Below are 19,489 nucleotides of genomic sequence, written 5' to 3'. Positions count from 1 at the left end.
TAACACGAAATGTGTAAGCTCTGTTTATGTGTTCAGCAGATGACAAAGAAAAAGAAGAAAATGTAAAACCTGAGGTTCTCAGCTTTATGACGGCAGCATTCCTGTGTATGCACAGAATGTTTCTCTGGGTCATGCCAACAAAAATGTGAAGCATAAATAACTTCCTCACTATGTAGCAAGTCCAGCACAGTTCTATTTATACAACTGCATTTGGAAGCATGCCAGAGGCAATAGATGCCCTTGCAACTCAAGAAGAACTTGGCACAATCATAATATATATTTTGGTGGTGCAGTGAGCTGGAAGGGATCAAGAAGACTGACAGGTGCTGACTCCCAGGGTTGCCATTGTGGAGACTCCTAAATCATTCTTCACCTGCACAGCTGAGCTGGTTTGCCCCCCTCCCCCGTGTGCTGGGTTTACTCACAGATTAACATCTCGTGGGTCCGAGCTGGAAAAGCCTTTGGCACGTTTCTCAGGGCCACATACAGCTGCTGCACAAGCCAATCAACTCTGACCTCCCAGCTTAACAGTTCAGCTGTCAGCTTCTGCAGAGAGATGACAGCATTTTCAAGCAGGCTCTGCTACGCTTATCAGCTAATGCCAATCTCTACTCACACTGGGCTGATCTGTGAGGGAGTGCAATGAAGCATAAATTCGTATGTGGAACAGACAGAGGTGATCATCTCGTCCCACCCTTTGTGCTGTATTCCACTTGCACTTGCCAGTTCTTGGCTCTAGTGGGTGGATGAGGGAGATGAGTAATAATTTGGTTTTGGCTGCAGTTATTAGGTAAATGTAGACTCATGCTTCCTTCTACTACAGCTTGTATGGCAGGGCCCAGGAAGGTTTTTGTAAGTGCCTGGATGTGCCTTAATCTTCTGGCTTTGCATTGATGCCTCTTGGTGTACCCAGAGGAGCAGCCAGAGCTGTGTCTCTCTTCCAAATGGATGTTTTCCTTGTGTTTCAACTCTGCCCTCCTGAGAAGCAGGCAGAGGGTTTTGTCTCAGCCTCATGGCCTGAGATGTACAGTCTATCAGAATAATGTCACACCCTGTTCATGTCTGCTCCACCCTTCTTTCCTTGCCACACTGGAGCAAGTGTGGCTCAGGTGACCTGAAGATCAAATTGATGTGGCCAGGATATTCATGGTGATTAACGTATCTAAGTTGCTCGGGAGGGACTTAGTCCCTCATGGATATCTGCCTTGGGAGGAGGGCTCCAGGAGAAGATCCTACCTCATGCTCATAGAAATCTGCATATTTCTATATGCACATGGCATGTATGTGGGCTTGCACATCAGTGTGACAGCCTGACCCAGATGCATCACCCAAAATATTGAGTGGGAGTGACTCAATTCCTTAATCAAAATTATGGGACACATTGAGCAATAAATAATCTAGAATGGAGTTTGCATGTACCTCTTTTCCCTGTTGCATTCAACCCTTTTGCTGTTCAGCTTGTTGTGCACAGACATCTCTTGGCACAGCTAAAAGCAGGGACATAATTTTTTAATACTTGCAGCACAGTTTCACTGGTGGCTGCCAGTTCCAGTAGGATTGACCCGAGCCTTGTTACCATGTTAGGCAGGATCTGCTTCTGCTTACTGCGAGCCATTTCCCCAGCGTGCTCCAGTGGAGCTGGGCCTCGTTATATCAGACAAGGATCTACCCCTCTGTGTCTCTCTGCTTCTGATCTGCCCTCCACAAAGTTCTGTTTTAGAGAGAGGCCTGTTCTGTTCTGGAAGAGATAGGCCAGAAGTAGCTTTAGGTCCTTCACTTCAACACAATTTTAAATAAGAGAATTTCACTATAAACAATATTAATTCACACTTTAATGAAGCTATGATATGGAAATAGTAAGCCTTACACTTTAAATCTGTACCCATATTCCAAACTATGCTTTTGAATTTCTAGGTTTTAAAACTTATGTGACTTGGAACAAAATAAATAATAAAAACTGACTTTAATAGACTACTTTTGCAACAAATTTATTTTTTCAACCCCTGCAGAATTTAAAATCTAGTGGTTTTCTAGTGGTTTAAATCTAAGTTTAGTCAGAAGATAATAAGCATTAAAACCACTAAGCCTTGGTTGTTTTTTTCTTTTTTCAATCTAGGATACTTCTCTACTTAAGGGTAGAGTATACCTCTGAGTACTTCAGCTGCATTTTCATATGTGTATCAAGAAAACTGTTAAACTGAAACTATCTCATCAGATACAGTTAATTCCATGTCATAATGAGGCTAGATAAAATCTCCTGTAAGATTAACAAGTGGGAATTTACACCCCTTGTCCCAGAGCCACACTCCCCCTGCAGCCTTGGTTGTGAGTTTTGGCTCTTCTCTTTTCTGAGGCTGCATTCACCTGAGCACTGAAATTACTGAAAATGCCCTTTCAGGCTTGGGGAAAGACTGGCTGCATAAATGGCCAGCTCCAAATGTGTAGTGCTCAGCTTCTAGATTTAAATCATGCCATACTGCATCCTCTGATATAGAACAGAGTGAAAGTCAACAAAATTCAGATGGGAAACAAAACAATCAGCAATTTCAACAAATAAAGGCATATTTAGCTAGAAACAGAAAAAGACCATAGGACATGGTGTTAATGCAAATATCAGAAAGACAAAGATGACAATGTCAGTAAAGAAGATGCAGTATACATTAAAGAAATCTTTATCAAAATAAACCCACTGTTAAAAAGTACATAATAACCCTCTAGCCTGACATTTCAAAAATAAGAAAAGTGCAATTAGACTGAAGTGTCAACCAGAATAAGACACCAGGGAGGCTGTAAGGCTGAAAGCACAGCGGCCATAGAGAACTCTAGTGTAACACCTCCTCCATAAAGTGGGAAAATGTCAAAGTGGACTCTAATTCCTGCTACATTTTTTAGCAACACAAATTATTTCTCCTTGGGCAGTCAGACAGAAGGAGAAGATGTGCAGCCACTAACAGAACACAGGATCAGGATCAAATGTTATCTTTGTAAAACGACGGTGTGACAGTGACCACAATGTGCATAAGGGGAAACTTCCTTACGGGACTAGGAAGGCTGAAAGGAGAATCACCGAAGCACAGGGAGGAGGTATGAATAAAATAGTACTGCTCAAAACACAGAAAATGTATCTACATTGGCAAAACTGAAAAGAACTCAGAAAAGTTAAATAAAAGGTTGTGAAGAGGGCAAGAAAACTGTTGATTAACACCAGGGCAGATGCATTAAAAGCTAAAAATTAAATACATCAGAAGCAGGCGACCTGCCAGGAGACTGCAGGGTTTGCAGATGATAGATACAGGAGCAGGAGTGCTCAGAAATTATGTTTGGTATAGGAAAGGTATATTAATTACCTGCAGCAGTGCTCACTGTAGAAGGGATTAGGAGAGTTTCCATGCTAGAACTTTTATCTGCAGGTGATGAGTAATGGTCTCAACTGGCAGGCCAGAAGCCAACAGCATGAATGGTGATATATCAGCAGGACCAGATGATGTTCACCTGGTGATTTTAAAGGAGCTTGGATATGAAATTGCCTGCCAAATTACTGTGGAGTGTAACTTATTGCTCACATCAGACTGGTACCAGAGAAATGGGAGGTGGCAGATGAGGTATTAGTTTTTAAGAGGACTGCAGAGGACAACTGGGCAGTTACAGACCAGGAAGCTCCATTTCCATATTCAAAAACAAACAAATAAACAAACAAACAAAACAAAAACCAAAGAACAAAAAACCCACACAAAACAAAACAAACAAAAAAACCCCCCAAAAACCCCACAAAACCCACCACAAAACAAAAAAAGTGCCAAACCACAGAAAACCAGACAAAATTCAAAGACATGCAATTGCCTTGGGTTGTCAAGCATTGGAACAGGCTGCCCAGGGACGTGGTAGAATCAACATCTCTGGGGGTATTTAAAAGATGTGTAGATGTGGCACTCACAGACCTGGTTTAGAGGTGGACTTGGCCATGCTGGGTTAATGGTTGGAGCTGGTGATTTTAAAGGCCTCTTCCAATCTAAACAATTCTACAGTTCTAAGAATCTAAGTGGAAAAGTTGGTTAGGCTTCTACAAAGGGAAATTCTTCTTTTGGTATCTTTTACAATTCTGAAACAGTAAAAGTGAGCCAATCAATATGTTTTAAAAACCACAAACTGATGGGAGAGAAAGGGGACTTTTCCCCTTAACTGGGTGAATGATAGAAAGAAAGTGGCAGTGAACAGTGAAACTGCATAGTAAAAGGAGGTCCACAAGAGACCGCATTGTTTGACATATTTACAGGAAAAGCAGAAAGCTTGCAACATTTTCTGGTGGTATAAATGTCACAGATGAGGGGTTGCAGAAAGTCATCTGAATGCCAAACCATAAGTGATAAAATGCTGGATAAAAGTTGACAAATGCGAAGGAGGATATGTAGGGAGAAAGAACACTCCAACACACAAAATAATGAGCTCAGCAGACACCAGCATACAGGAAATATCTAGGAATTACTGCAGAGAGTTCCTTGAACACATCAGCTCCACGGCCAGTGTTGGAAAAATTGCAGAGGGCAACAAAATCATAAAAAGTATTGTAACAGTTTCGACTTGAGAAGAAACTAAGTAGACATAGATCCTTTTACCTTGAAAAAAAAGTAACTGAAGAAAAGGCATGAGTAAGAGCAAATAAGGGCAAAAAGACTGGCGATTTGCAGTCTCTCAGTCCATCAAATAAATAGCAAACATAATAGCGACATACAAAATGAAGAAAGGCATTTCACAAAGCAAAACTGAAATGTAAAACTCAAAAGTACAAGATGTTTTGAAAGAAAACAGAACAGATATGTTAAAAATGTTTAGACAAATATGCAGAAGGGAAAAAAAAAAGACATTGAGTGCTGGCAAACATGGCTCCGTAGGAAGCTTAACCCACAGACTGCTAAATCTCAGCAGGTATTTTGAAGAGTTATTGCACCTTGTTTCACCTATCATCAGGGCACCAACGTGACCAGCCCCAGCAGCAGACACCAGCCATCTCACTGGGAAAGGGAGTGGGCCAAATAAGATAAAAGAAGATTGTTAACAGCCTTAAAATATATATAACATAGCAGCAAAGAACAAAGCAAAAAACTCTTTTCCTTGAACACAAAGTAATGGGTTTGGTTGTTAGCAACGGAGGCTTAAGAGCAGCTTTCTTAGCCTAACTAATGAGTGTTGTAGTTGATTACTATGCTACAGTGCTGAGATGTGTGGGCTTACCAATGTCAAGAGATGCTGCTGCCAGTGGTCCCAGGGAATGGGTTCAAAAATCCATCAGAATTACTTTATAACAACTGTCCTAGCTTGAAGAGGAATACTACCTCTTGAGGTGTTCCTATGAAAAGAAATATCAAAGGCTTCTTTCAGTGTTTAAGAGGCCTCAGTCTTCCTAGCCTGGCTCAATGAAGAGGAGGACATTTTTTGCAATGGAGAGAAATGCTAATAGGAAGTTGCGTAATTTTCTTACCAGAACAAAAAAGAAGCATGTGAGTAGGCCTATCTGCAGTTGCCTTGATGGAATTTAGGAAGTGTTTAGGTGACTCAGAGTGGTGTTTCACAGCATGGAAAATGCTTGCCTCGGGGAAGACAAATGCTGCATTGATTTTATTTCCTCCAGGCTGCTCCTGTCTCTTTGGGATCTCTCAGGTCTGAAGTGCAGGATCCTTGGCAGACTATCCCCAAGGTGAGGGAATTCACAACAGCCAACTCCTATCAGGGAACTCTGGATAGAATAGAATCATAAATTATCTCAAGTTGGAAGGCAACCCATCAGGATCATCGAGTCCAACACCCTGCTCCTCGCAGCAGTATGTAAAACTAGACCACATGGCCAAGAGCATTGTCCAGCCTCTCCATGAACCCTGACAGGCAAACTGAGCGAAAAATCACCCAGTACAGATCCAAAACCCTGAAGGGCATGGCCTCAACATGACTGCTAAGCTGTGAATTCCATTAGAAACTCAACCATAATTTACCTAATTTGATTAAGGCGGCTTTCATGGAGATGGTCACCAAGCACCGCCACTGCTATTGTTGCAGCGCTCAGTGGCAGCAAAGGGCTGTAACACGGGAATCTCCGGGGGCTGGCGGGGAGGGTTATCCTCTCGCCCCGGGGCTCAGGGCACCCAGCCGGCAGTGCCGGGAGCCGGGCCGGCCTGGCGCTGTCCAGGGTGTTGAACCGGCGGCGCTTCGCCCTCCGCCGCTCCGGGGAGCCTCGGCCCGGGGTCCAGAGCGACCCTGGCTCCGGGGGAAGGAAGTTGTCCACAACCTCCGGTTGCTTTTTAGAATAAGAAGATAAATCTCCTGGGTAAAATAACCCAGAACGGTCCTTGGTTATAATGCAGACGGGAAAAATGGAAGGCAATTAGTAATAGAATCACCTGAGTTGGAAGGGATTCACAAAGATCACAGAAATCCAAATTCTGTCCCTGCACAGGACGACCCAAGGAATCATACTACGTGTCTCAGAGCGTTTTAAAAGTCCTTCTTTAACTCTGTAGGGCTTGGTGTTGTGGCAACCTCCCTGGCGAGCCTGTTCCAGTGTCCAACCACCCTCTGGGAGAAGAACCTTTTACTAATGTCCAACCTAAACCTCCCCTGGCACAGCTTCAGGCCATTCCCTCGGGTACTGTCACTGGTCACCAAAAAGATCAGTGCCTGCCCCTCCTCTTCCCCTCACAAGGAAGCTGCAGACTGCAGTGAGGTCTCCCCTCAGTCTTCTCCAGGCTGAACACACCAAGTGACGCTTGAGACTCTTCATACAGCTTCCTCTCTAGACCTTCCACCATCATAATGGCCCTTCACTCACCATAATATGAGGCTGTTCATAAAAGTGTTGGTGCTTAAGTCTGCTTTTGTCTTTGAAGTGGTCTTTTGTGGTGTTTTTTGTTGTTGTTTTGTTTGTTTGTTTGTTTGTGGTGTTTTTTTTTTTTGTTTTTTTTTTTTTTTTTTTTTTTTGTCTTTTTTCTTATTAGTTCAAATTCATTGTATAGTCAGACATCAGTGGTGAAGATTCAGGTTGTGGGGACCTTGCAAGAAGAAGAATTTTACGGGGGAGAGAGACTTTGGTTTTGAGGAGATAAGAATGCAGGTGAAAAAAAAAATAGGCAAGGAGGAAAAACCCAAAGGTGTCAATGGTATGTATGATGGTTAGTTAACTCATTAGAAACTGTGCCAGGCATTAAGCAGAGGAAGCTGCCCCTCTGCTGGGGGTATCTGACATTCTGCATTTAGGTGGTGTTGTGGTTTAGCCCCAGATGGTAACTCAGCACTCTCAGCCACTCCTTCACTCCCCAAAGAGTGGGATGGAGGGGGGAATCAGAAGGGTAAAAGCAAGAAAAGTCATAGGCTGAGATAAAGATAGTTTAATAGAAAAAGCAAAAGCCTCACAACAAACAAAACAAAATGAGGAATTAATTCACAACTTCCCATGGCAAGTAGGTGCTTTGCCACCTCCAGGGAAGGGATACATTACTTTTACTGGTTATTTGGGAAGACAAATACCCTTACTCCAAGCATCCCCATTTCCTCCTTCTTCTCCCAGCTTTATATGCTGATTATGATTCCATATGGTCTGGAATATCTTGTTGGCCCCAACTCCGTCCCCTTCAACTTCTTGTAGACCCCCCAGTCTACTCATTGCTGGCTTGGTGTAAGCCCTTCTCAGCAACAAAAAATTATCTCTGTATTATCAATGCAGTTTCCAGCACAGATCCAAAGCACAGCCCCATAGTTGCTACTATGAAGAAAATTAACTCTACCTCAGCCAAAATTGGCACAGATGTTGCTTAAAGGTCAGATTTTAAGTGTTGCAGGATGATGGTGATGTGATAGCTTTCAGCAAGATGAGACACTGTGTTCCATGCTCAGTGTGTATATGTATATATATGGAAAAACACAAAATTCAGCCATGCCAGAGAAGTGTCTGCTACAGCAGCTGAGACAAAACAATGAGATCATATCCAAAATTTGTATTTGCCAACTATAAACCAAGATTTTTCATTCTCAGAGGGTATCCTACTTGTCTTGAAACATAAACTATTTTGCATTGCACTCCTTTTCTTAAAATGTGACAAGTATGTGTTATTCATCCAGGTACAGAGATTTTATGAAACTGAATTCCTTATGATGGGCAAAGCATTACTTGTCCTTGCTGGAGCATGGTTATTGGGATTCAGTCATACAACAGCAGTCTGCTGAGACACACTGATATCATGAGGGCTTGTTAACAAAAAATTTGCTCTCTCTAAACCACAATATTTTTCCCATTGCAGTATTTGTCACAGAAAATTTAATATGAAGAAAATAAAAAATATTGCAACTGCTTTGATCCCAAGAGCAGCAGTGAACTAAGGTGTTCTGGAATTAACTCCTGGCACAGTGCAAGAGCAACATCGAAATCCCACTGCTAGTGCAGGTAATTCATCACTCTGCAGTCCCCAACTGCAATGGGTATTTCAGGCTTACCTTTTTCCTAGATAGGTACATGGTCTTGTGAATGTTTTCACTTCTGCTTATATCCCTCTCTGAAGTTTAGGCACTTGATATTAGGGTTATTGATTAAATTTTCAGTAGCATCACAGATGACCTAACCCAAATGACATAGGCAGCACTGCTTGACATGGTGATCTACCCAAAAGGCAATTTTCTCTCTTTTTGGGAAGAGAGTTTCTAATTCTCATCACTCAGATGTCTAGGAGCTGACACTGCTGTGCCTGAAAAATAATGGAATAGACTTGTGACATAGAAGTTAATCACTTTTGTGTATAAGACTCATAGGCAGTGATTATAGACACCCACAATAAATTGAAGAGGATAAAAAAAGATACCATTTCTAGAGAGTGATGTTTAATACTTTATTCTCTATTCTTAATTTGCACCTATACATGCAAAATGAAGTGCCAGTAGCTCTGTCTGATTTGCTGTTCAGACAGCTCCAAATGCAGGTTCCCACCATCTCTCTGTATCTTTTGGATCTCTACTGGAATTAGAAATTAGTTTAGTGCTCCAAAAGCATTGATATTTCACACAAAGAGAAAGCCACTGGCAAGCTTTTCAAACGGTCTATAAGGATATGAATGCTTAGTCTACCCATTAATACAAGGGCACTCACACCAGCTGTCAAGGAAGGCTTTCTGACCCACTCTCTGTGCTGCCAGATGAAAAATCATCTACACCTGGAGAGCTAACACAATGCTTATTCTTCAAAACCCACTGGCCTGTGGAACTGCACAATGCCCATTGTGTAAGAAGGAGAACTGGAAAGCAATCAGCCCCAGTTCTGCCAACTTTTACTAGTTCACCAGTCATTCAGGTGTGACTTCGTGCTGACCACCAGGGACCACCAAAGAGACCCCCAGCACAGAAGAACACGTGTAAAGGGAGGGAAAAATACGTCAATGATTTCAGGGAAATAACTATCATATATGTATATTTATTCTGGGACCATCAGTGAATATGTCTGTAAAATGCAGTATATAAACAGCAGCTTTCCTGTTCTGAGGATGCATAGTATTTTGGAGGACACATTCCCTCATGCCTCCAGACAAATAAAGAGTGCCTGATTCTTAATATTACATTGGTTTTAAGGAGTTTGTTTTATTTTTACTGATGTTTGGTTACAGCTAGATAGTTGATGTTCACATTTCCCTCAGACCTGCCCTTTTATCCAGTAAATGAAGGAGAATACAGTGCTGGGATTATAACTTCTTGCCAGGGCTCAGGATCTCCTTTTCTTTGCTGTTACTGGATTCATTTATTCCAGTCAGATTTGGAACCAGTGTAGATTTGCTGAGTTTCACAGCAGACAGGCATGACTTACACTAACTGAGGCCTGTCTCAGGCATGGATAAAAAACAACCCAAATACCCCTGTTCTATTCTGCAAGACAGAAGAAGCTGGTTCTCCCTGGAGACAGCCTGGTGGGAGATTGAGGGTGCTTGAGAGGCGGAACAACCCCATGCACTGCCAGCAGCTGAACTAGAGAAACCGTGGGTTATCCATGCAGCCACATGTTCCTTTCCCACAGCCCTCAAGAAAGGCACAATGCAGTTGGAGACAGCAGCCTGGAGACAGCCAAGCTGAGAGCAGCTTTCCTACCCCTGGTGTCACAGTGGCCAGGGCAAGCTGCGCCAGAGCATGCAGGAGGAGGAGGCTCACCAGGTCAGGACATTTCAGAGCAGCCTGCTCAGACCTCTGCTCCCACTGTTCTTTTTCTGCTCTTTTTGGCCACAGAGCTGTGGAGAAGTGACACTCACATCCTCTGCCAAATGGCTTACTGACAAATGTGTGAGAAGGACCAGTGGAGGCCAGAGGCATGAAAACTGGAGGTGAAGTGTGTGCCAATTGACTTACATTCAAACCAACCAGCCAATGCTGAATAGGAATGGGAAACTCAGAATGTAGAATGGGAAACTGAGAGTGAAGAGGCAAATGATGGCTAATCATAACTGCTTAAAGGAACATGTGAGATAATCCAGAGCCAAGTCAGCCTCACAAATTCCTCTATCAAGGACACAGCAAACTGCATCCTTGGTTTTTCTGCATCCTGCCCGTTAGGATTGTTCTCCAAAGTTAGAAAGTGCTTCTTGGCACATCAGCCTATAAAATCTGCCTATTCACCCCTAAGAATCAGCCTCTACTTGATGTGTTGGATGAGGGAACAACAATCTTTGTCTCTGGACCATGACCAAGGGCGCCACTTTGGCCCTTACCCTCCCCTCAGGGCTTTACATCTAGGCTATATCTACATCTTATTGATACTTCCTGACTAGTATCTTTTGAGAACCACAGACTTCCTTCGCATCCATATGGTAGGCACTAGGGATCACAGAACAATAGAATGGCCTGGATTGGAAGGGACCCTAAAGTTCATCTGGTTCTAATTGCTTGTCCTTGGCACAGACACCTTTCACTAGACCAGGTTGCTCGGAGCCACAGCCAACCTGTTATTAAACACTTCCAGGGATGGGGCATCCACAAATTCTCTGAACAACCTGCTTCAGTGTCTCATTACCCTCTCAGTAAAGAATTTCTTCCTAATGTTTCATCTAAACCTTCCCTCTTTTAGCTGGAAGCCATTCTCCCTTGTCCTGTCACTACATGCTCATGTAAATAGCCTCTCCACCCTGCAGACCCCTTCAGGTACTGGAAGGCTGCAATTAGGTCACCCCAAGAGGTCTACTCTTCCAGGCAGAGCAATCCCAATTCTCTCAGCCTTTTTTCATAGCAGAGGAGCTCCATCCCTTTAACCAATCATCCTGCTGTCCCTCCTATGAATTTGCTCCAACAGGTCCACGTCCTCCCTGTGTTGAGGACCCCAGAGCTTGAGGCACTGCTCAAGCTGGGGTCTCCTACATGTGTCCTTATTTCCAGTGTCACAGTGCCACGCCCTGTTGTCCATGAGTTAGGTTTTTCACTGTCACCACCTGGATGTGTCTTTCTTGGTTATCCTTTCAGGTGGGTGATATTGCCTGAAACATACAATAGGTGACCTTTTTTCCAGCTCCTCTTGTGCTGCTTTGCTGAGCTGCCAGCTGTGCTGGTGTGTGTTTGCCTCGTGCTTCCCCATCCTGCTACCCTCCTTCATTCCAAGCTGTAAGCTCTTTGGGCAATACACCACTTAGAGTTTTGACAGTCCTTCAGCACAGCGGAGCCCAGGCCCAGTATCCAGCCCTCTGCCCTTGCTCATAGCTCCTTTGGAGTTAAGCTGCTGTACCCAGCTCTTGCTTGGAGGTTTTAGAGCTAAATCTCTTTTCTAATTATAGTTTATATTGAGTAGGTTTCCTTTACTAGAATAAGTAATGACCTGATTTCTAAGTGCAATGCTCACAGGGGAAAGTACAAAGCCTGTCCTCCTATATTCCTGCAGCATCTGGTAGGAAGAATCCTGTCTAATCTTTGGCAAGTCTCACAGAAAACCTGCACTGCCACAAACTAAGGAAAACAATGAATAATTCATTTCCTTATCCGTTTCAGGATTGTTTTCTGCAAAACATCTATTTTAAGAATTTATGTGATTTTTAGCTGCGCCATGCTGCAGATGCAAGAGTACAGAGGGGAACCCTACTGTTTGTCTCAGTGTAGCCTAGAGGATTCATTAGTGCAAAATTTGAACTCCCATTAGACCAAGTTCCACGTGAGGAGTGAAAGGCAGAAATCAGGGTAGTCAACAAGATTTAAAGTAGAACAATTCTCTACAAACCACAGTTCCAGAGCAGTCTTCCTGTGATGCTGAAATGGTCATATATTGATGATGTCAAGCTTGTTAAGAGCCAGCTGAGGGACAGAAGGAAGTATCATTGGAGTTCTCATATTTCCCAACGTGTATACAGAGTTTCCCTATTTTCCCAAGAGCACTTGCCAAAGACATGAACTTAATAGTTATAGAATTGCACTCCAGCTACTATTTCAGGCTGTAACTGATTCCTGCCTCAGTCAGATCCATCCAAGTTGTGGAGCTGAGGATTGAAGTTTCCTCTAGAGCTCGGGCAGGAATGACTACAATCTACAATACCACACCAGGGGACAACCCTGCAGTGCTGGTCACTCCTTTGGAAAGGTCAAAAATCTCTGATCACATTCTGACAAAAAGGGACAGGTCAGTAAATGACATGTTAAAAGCTGACCACAATCCATGAAGGAATGGATTAAGAAGGAAATGATGATCCATTATGATATTGGCTTATAATGGAAGCCAATGCGTTATGATGCTACCAGTGATTCTTTGGGCCAGCAGAAGCAGATCTGGGTTCATTAACCTGAGCATCAGCACTCTGTTCACATACACCCTGTTCCACCTAACAGCACTTATTTCAGCTGGGGACATGCTGAAAATACCCTGCTTGCAGCAGAGTGTTTCAGGCTGCTAAGTCATCACCAGCTGTCTGTTCCCCATAGGGCACACAGTGAGCACAGGTGCTTTTAAAGATTGCTCCTTCATTAAAGAAGACAATAAATTCATCTCCTTTACCCTCTACATGACAGTAAATTTTTCAGTCGAGCTTCAGTGCTGCTCCAGGAAACAGGAAATACAATTGTCTAAGACAAATCATATAGATAAGGTAAGACCTTGTTTGCTTCTAAAAATAGTATATACAAATACCACCAGCACCAGCATTTGAAAAACTACCTTCCAAAAGAGCCAATTAGAAGCGCAGCAAAAATATTTCTCCTTGCCTCAAAGAAAAAAAAAAAAAAGAAAAAGCTACAAGCTAAAAAGTGTTAGCAAGCTGGAGTAGCACTTGCTCTCCTCCTCCTGGCTGTAACCAACCCCCGGGCACAGATCCTGTTGGCTCTCACAACCCCAGCTCCACAGATGCTGGCCCAGCACCAAGGTTAGTAAAGGAAAGTCAGCGTCCACCCGTGTTGTTGAAGGAGTCCTGGTAACAATTTAAATACATGTTAGCTGGGATAAGAAATGCTGTGCAATGGGAAATGCTTGAATCTGTAACAGGGAGGAATATAGGCACCATTGTAAAAGGATGAATACAGAATTAAAGAACTCCTATACTACATAGCCCTTCTTTCCCCCTGTCTTTTGACAGATCAAAATAAACATTTTTGCATTTTAACACATTCAGTCTCCCAATATTATCCTTTCATCAATTATATTCTCATCTGCCAACCCAAAGCAATATATATTCTAAGCAATTCAGCATGCTGTCTTGAATTTTATACAGTAAAGTAGCACCTTAGACTTACAACACAGCTGTGGCTTTATAAAATGACACTGTGTGGCATTGCCAATGTAAATTATTTGTTTGGGAAAATTTACCTGTTAAGAAAGAAGGTGACCATTTATTTACAGCCTGGGCAGAAAGCACTTGCTTCCCAAGACGCACATGGCCAGGCATGAGCCTGAGAGAGAGATGGCTGGTGAAATGCAACAACCATGAAGCTGTGGAAAGTTTTTTGAAAGATCCAACCTAAACCTTCTCCATACTTGCTTAAACCAAATTCTGTACCCTGCAGTGAGTATAAATATTGATTCTTCTTTATTGAAACAATTATTTAATACTTCCCCCCCCCCTTTCTTTCATTTTCTCCTCCCTAGGGAAAGCAACATCCAGTTGCTCACAGGTCAGTTTGGATCTGTACTAGTGATAATGTAAATTCTGACTGCTTAAAAAATGCTTAGGTTTGCATCATGAACTCATTAAGGTAAGAAGTCATTCTTGTGGAGGAAGGAAGTCAGTGCCTGACAGACATCCTCCCTCAGCAGTGCCCAGCCAGTTTTAGGCACCCACCAGGAATATCCTCTGCCCCAGCTTTGACAAAGATTTTGGGAACAAGCATACCACAGGACAAAGCTGAAGCACAAGTGAGCAGGCTGATAAGATTTAAAGGCACCAGCATGCAAGGGCTCTGCAGGAGAAGGGATTGCACATTTAGCTTCATTAAATCTATCTTCCTGCAAGACAGGAAAAATAATCACCCAAACCAGTTAGATTATAGTGATACAATCTGACACAGAGCCAGATGACATTTTCTGATTTTGTTTGAAGTTAACACCTTGAGACAAGTCATAACTGAGAGGATCAGAGCAGTAAGAAGGTAGCAGGAACCTTCCCTCCCTCCCCCACAACTCCATGAACCCCACTGCAGAGTATTAAAAACAAACCAGTGTACCCTAACAAATTGCAGAAGATATTTAAGTCAGAGTGGGGCAAGGAAAGAAAGAGGGAGCCTAAAATTCAAAACAATGAAAACTGTTAGTAGAAATCTATTTTAGAAGCTTCAAGAGTTACACAAAAAAGACCTTGAGACCTAACGGCTATAAATAACCACTTTCCAAAATCAATGGTATTTAGTTAAACATGCATAGTTTTTATTCCTTGTATTCTCATGCAAATTATGCAAATGTTAGTATTTCCAGTTCTGTATTTCCAAATTTATTAGAAAAGACTAATTATTGCAACACCCATAAAATTCTGCTGATTAACTCCACGAGTGCAAGTTTCCAGCCGTGTAGAGAAGTCCTGACCCCCAGCTTACATTTTAGCAAAGAAACCCAGGCTTAAACCCAGGGGGCTTCCTATGAAGTTGAAGTACCCCCATTTCTTTATTTTTATTTTTGTTAAATAAAGTAATGGCCCAAGCAGTAGCTAAAATGATATAAAGCACCTTATCTGCAGAAGCTGCGATCACACTTCAGCCTTGGGAATACCACAGAGCTGTTAAAACCCATTTTACCTGATCCATTAAGAAATATTTTTTCCTCTGTATTACTGCATATCTCAAAAATAAAACCCACAGTGCTTCAGTTTAGAATGATGTATAATTTATTCATATAATTCACAAGTAGTTGGACACTACTCAATTTAATCTCCATATGCAAGTGATTTACACAAACATATAATACTAAAATTGATTGCTTAGAAGGTAAAAAATACCATGGGTATGAAATGCCATGGTAGATGTTGTTCAGTATACTACACAATCTTAGTGTCAAACACTTTGATTCATTTATGGTTTTAGAAAAAAGGCAGTTTGCCATTTTACTTTTTTTTTTTTTTAATTAGTCTGGGAAGCACAAGCAGTTTTGTTCTAAACCTTCTAATCAATTATTTCTCCCAGCTCTTAGGAACTGAATTAACAACCAAAGCAACATTTCCAGTAGTTCAAAGAAAAGATACATATTTTTTCTCCCCTGAATTCACCAAGCACCACGTGAACAAATCATGTTGCCTTCCAACATGGGACATAAAACAGTAACCTCTGTATATCCAAAGGAATGTTCAAGAATCTAGACCATGCTTCAGCATGTTGGTGTTGGTGACAACAACCTGATGTTATAATTTTTGGCCCCTGCCAGTATCTGTTAGTTGTGAATGTGTTCACAGTTCACTGTGTTAGCATCACCAGACCATTTGGTATTCATGCATTTGATTGTAATTCTGCATAAACTCTTCTCACTGAAACTTGTATCTCATAAGCCTCATTAATTTTTGCATTAAGCATTTAATGGCTGCATGGAGAAAATTGGACTTTAATGTGTTTGTCTGCATTAGATTAAATTACATTATCTTCTAGATGAGGTCCAAACATATATTTTGCTTGAAATGCCAGTAGTTATCTTAAAACATATCGAGAAGTTAAAAAGCTTTCACAATACAAGATCCGGCTACTTATTCCACATATACAAAAACACTGCTAGAGAAATACAATTCAATTGTCAATGCTTAATTATGAGGAAAGTCTAAAAAAATAGAAAAACTCTGATATCTGGACATCAATTCAGAAGGTAACACTGCATAATGAGGCAATATGAGCACCCATTTAAAATGAAAAATCCCCAACAAGAGAAGCATAAGGGGATCATGTGACAAAAATAGATGAACACTGCGCCAAAAACATGCACATGATTGCCATGGTCATTCAGTATGCTAGTGATGGCCTAAACAGTGATCTAAACCGAGAGTGAGACAGTGCTTCCAAACAAAATCAGCTGAGTAACTACATATTGATTAAACTTTCTGATGCAGCAAAATGAGGACACAGAGCCATCTCTGGGTTCTGGAGCTGCCTCAAGATTCGCTTGTAAAATTTCTCTCTGACGCGATTGAATTCCATTATGTCCAGTGGATCCTCATCAATCCAGAACTTGTGGAATTCATGCATTAAGTAGCCTACAAAATAATAAGAAGGAAGAAGAGCTAAATACAGCATGTAAAGATGACATTTAAAATTAGAAAGTAGCCTGGAATTAATAATTATGATCTGCACAGAGAATCCTGGTCACTGAGATCTGGCACCTCATGACACTGGGCAGGAACAAGACTAAGGCTATTCTGGACAGTTCCAAAATTGGATTAATATTACACACACTGGCAGAATTTCTCACAATAAACACAAGAAGTCACTAGTCATCTTGACACATGGATTCACAAATTTAAACATAAAACCAGGGAGTATAAAAAACAGGGAGAGATGCTACAGGTGCTTATTATCAGCTCCTTGCCTACACATTGAAAAATGTTAGAAGTGTTACTCCCACTGTGCAAAGATGAACAGCAGGCCTCTGCTGTAGAATGGATGCTCAAATACAGGGGTAAGAGCTATCAGACGATTATTTTGGCAGTGGAGCTGCAACTCTGCTGAAAGGTGGAGAGTTAACACTAGAATGTAGTTGCAAGTATCATATGACAATTTGATTTAAGGGGAAGCAATACTCAGACACTCCTTAAAGCACATTTGCTTTCTTCTTATAATTTCAAAGACAGGAAGGTCACTTGTCAAGGTGCTTAGTGCTTTTTTTTTTTTTTTTTTTCCTCTTTTTTTCTTTTTTTTTTTTTTAAACTCTGGGCAGTATTATGTTAGCAGTGTACCAATTATGTATTTCCACCCCTTGCCCCATACTCATACCCAGCACTTACAGAAGGTCTGCTGAAAGTGAGTGAGCGTTGGTGCTTCTGGAGCAACATTGTAGAAATGGGTCTTCAGAGCCCCACTCACGAGCAGGTTGTATGCAAGGTCTGTTATGTTAATGCCCACGATAGCAAAAGAGTAGCTGTAAGGGAAAAGCAGCGACTCTTGTTCAGAGTTCACCTTCTTTCAGCACATTTTATGAAACACCAATGACCCTGACATTGCAGATTTCATGTGTTACTGAGATGTATCAATTCTCTCCTTTGTTAGTTTCCAAGGTGTGTGTGGGGTGGAAAGCAAGGAAAACATTTATCCTGCCTGCTTTGTACAGCATTTCCCTTGGGAAATACACCGTCACAGTAGACACAGGAGTTTCATCACCGTGCCAGCCTTTTCAGTGGAACAGTACTGATTAATTCCTACAAAATAAGAACAAGCACAGACGTACCCGTGCTCCTGTACTCGCCTCTGAAACAGGGCAAGGACTCCACACGGTGGCCATGGCTGCAGGGTGACCCATCACTTGTTATTTTTAACTGCTGGAGTTCCCACTGGAACTCATTACCCATAGTTAGAACATCAGGTTTCAACAACTTCAATAAAGACATTCATATGGCTAAAAAGCTTGTGAAAAAGATCCAATCAAGCCACCTCTAATTTCTTCCTAAAAGAGAACTTGAGATAAAGGCCAGAAAACAGGCAAAAAACCTAAATCAGAGTATGCTGGAAACAGACACAAGAAAATCACTCATTAAGCAAACTCTGTCCTGCTAAGAGATACCAACAAGTGAAGTATATATAAGCACAACAAAACTCAGAAACTGGAAGTTAATTTTGTGAGGCTGGTGCATAAAGAACTTGACATTTCTAGCAGTGACTATTTCCCAAGAAAGCACATAAAGACCGACATGGACACTTAGCGATGAAAGAAAACCTGTTTGGATATTCAGTGATTGGATTTTTTTCTCAGCTAAAGACAGCTGTCCTCTCTAGACTGTCTTGGGTATTTTTTCAACTACCTCTATCAAGCAAACCAAAATATTTTCTTTTCCTTTAACCTTTTTTCTGCATTTCAGAAGGGAAAAAAAAAAAAAAAAAGAAGTCCAGAAGTTAACTTCAGCATGAAGCCCAATGGCAGGTTTCACAGAAAAATTAAATATGGGCAATAAAATCTTGTATTACAGATTTTTAGATACATTCAGAAGGAACATTCCGTTCCATTCTCATGAATAATGCAGTTATACCAAACCCACAGTCAAAGAAAAAACCCTCAGTACTATTTCTTCACTATTATATCTTTCTAAAAGCAGTTCTGAACCTGGCTTTCACAGCAAGAAGTGAAACTTAATCATGTCATGTGCTAAGAAGAATATAAACAGATATTAATCACCACACTATATATAGCACACAGAGCAAGTGTCTTCTAGCTACAAAATTTTTGGGTTATTTTTTTCTGGATATAACTTGAACTGTTTCTCCTGTAATCTTTGATCAAAACCAAGGTGTGGTCAAGACAGTAGATGTACATACACTCACAGAACTAACTAGGAAACACCTTTTCTCCCTGAAATATACAGCATCTTAGTTACCTGCTATGTTTGTAGCAAATTAAAGGTCTTTAAACTTACCCAATTGCCTTATCAAACTTTTTCTTCTCCCATTCAGCTTTGCTAAGTTGGCTGAGGAAGAAAAAATAATTAAAATCCAGATATTGCCAAGCATTACTAGCTAAGAAATATTTTCTTCCAACTTCTCTGATGTCATAACATTGACTGAACATGGTATTTTTCCGTCTTTTATGTGGCTAATCCCATTTAACACTGCTAGTGGCTGGATGGATTGATATAAACAGACTTGAAATGGGTAACTGGTTTAGAGCATTGCCAACAAACTCGTCTCACCATTACAAAATGCACCTATGTCAGTGCTCTCAGCAAAAGACCGTTGTATTCTAAATTGACCACAAAGGTCATCCACTTCAGTTAAGCTCGAGCTGTATAAGAAGTTGAAATTACATTTAACTAATTAAAGATGGTTTTAGCTTTTTTGTGTTTTCAAAAATATATGTGACACTCATCACTGGAGGCATGATTCACCTGAGGCAGCAAACATG

At 41.4% G+C, this 19,489-nt stretch overlaps 1 protein-coding gene across 3 annotated transcripts in view; it reads right to left on the bottom strand.

Moving 5' to 3' along the window:
* Window positions 1–15,272: 15,272 nt before the first annotated feature.
* Window positions 15,273–19,489, bottom strand: part of ELMOD1 (ELMO domain containing 1) — a 42,983-nt gene continuing 38,766 nt past the window's right edge. For all 3 annotated transcript variants that reach the window (XM_066313007.1, XM_066313009.1, XM_066313008.1), the window contains 3 exons: window positions 19,005–19,055; window positions 17,385–17,518; window positions 15,273–16,637 (listed from right to left, as the gene is read on the bottom strand). In XM_066313007.1, coding sequence (XP_066169104.1) covers window positions 16,465–16,637; window positions 17,385–17,518; window positions 19,005–19,055 — 358 coding nt within the window. In that variant the 3' untranslated portion in view covers window positions 15,273–16,464. The remainder of the gene's footprint in view (window positions 16,638–17,384; window positions 17,519–19,004; window positions 19,056–19,489) is intronic.

This window comes from Sylvia atricapilla, chromosome 2 (assembly GCF_009819655.1).
Source record: "Sylvia atricapilla isolate bSylAtr1 chromosome 2, bSylAtr1.pri, whole genome shotgun sequence".
NCBI lineage: Eukaryota > Metazoa > Chordata > Aves > Passeriformes > Sylviidae > Sylvia > Sylvia atricapilla.
Note: the sequence above shows the minus strand (reverse complement) of the source record. Positions and strands in the feature narration are given on the sequence as shown.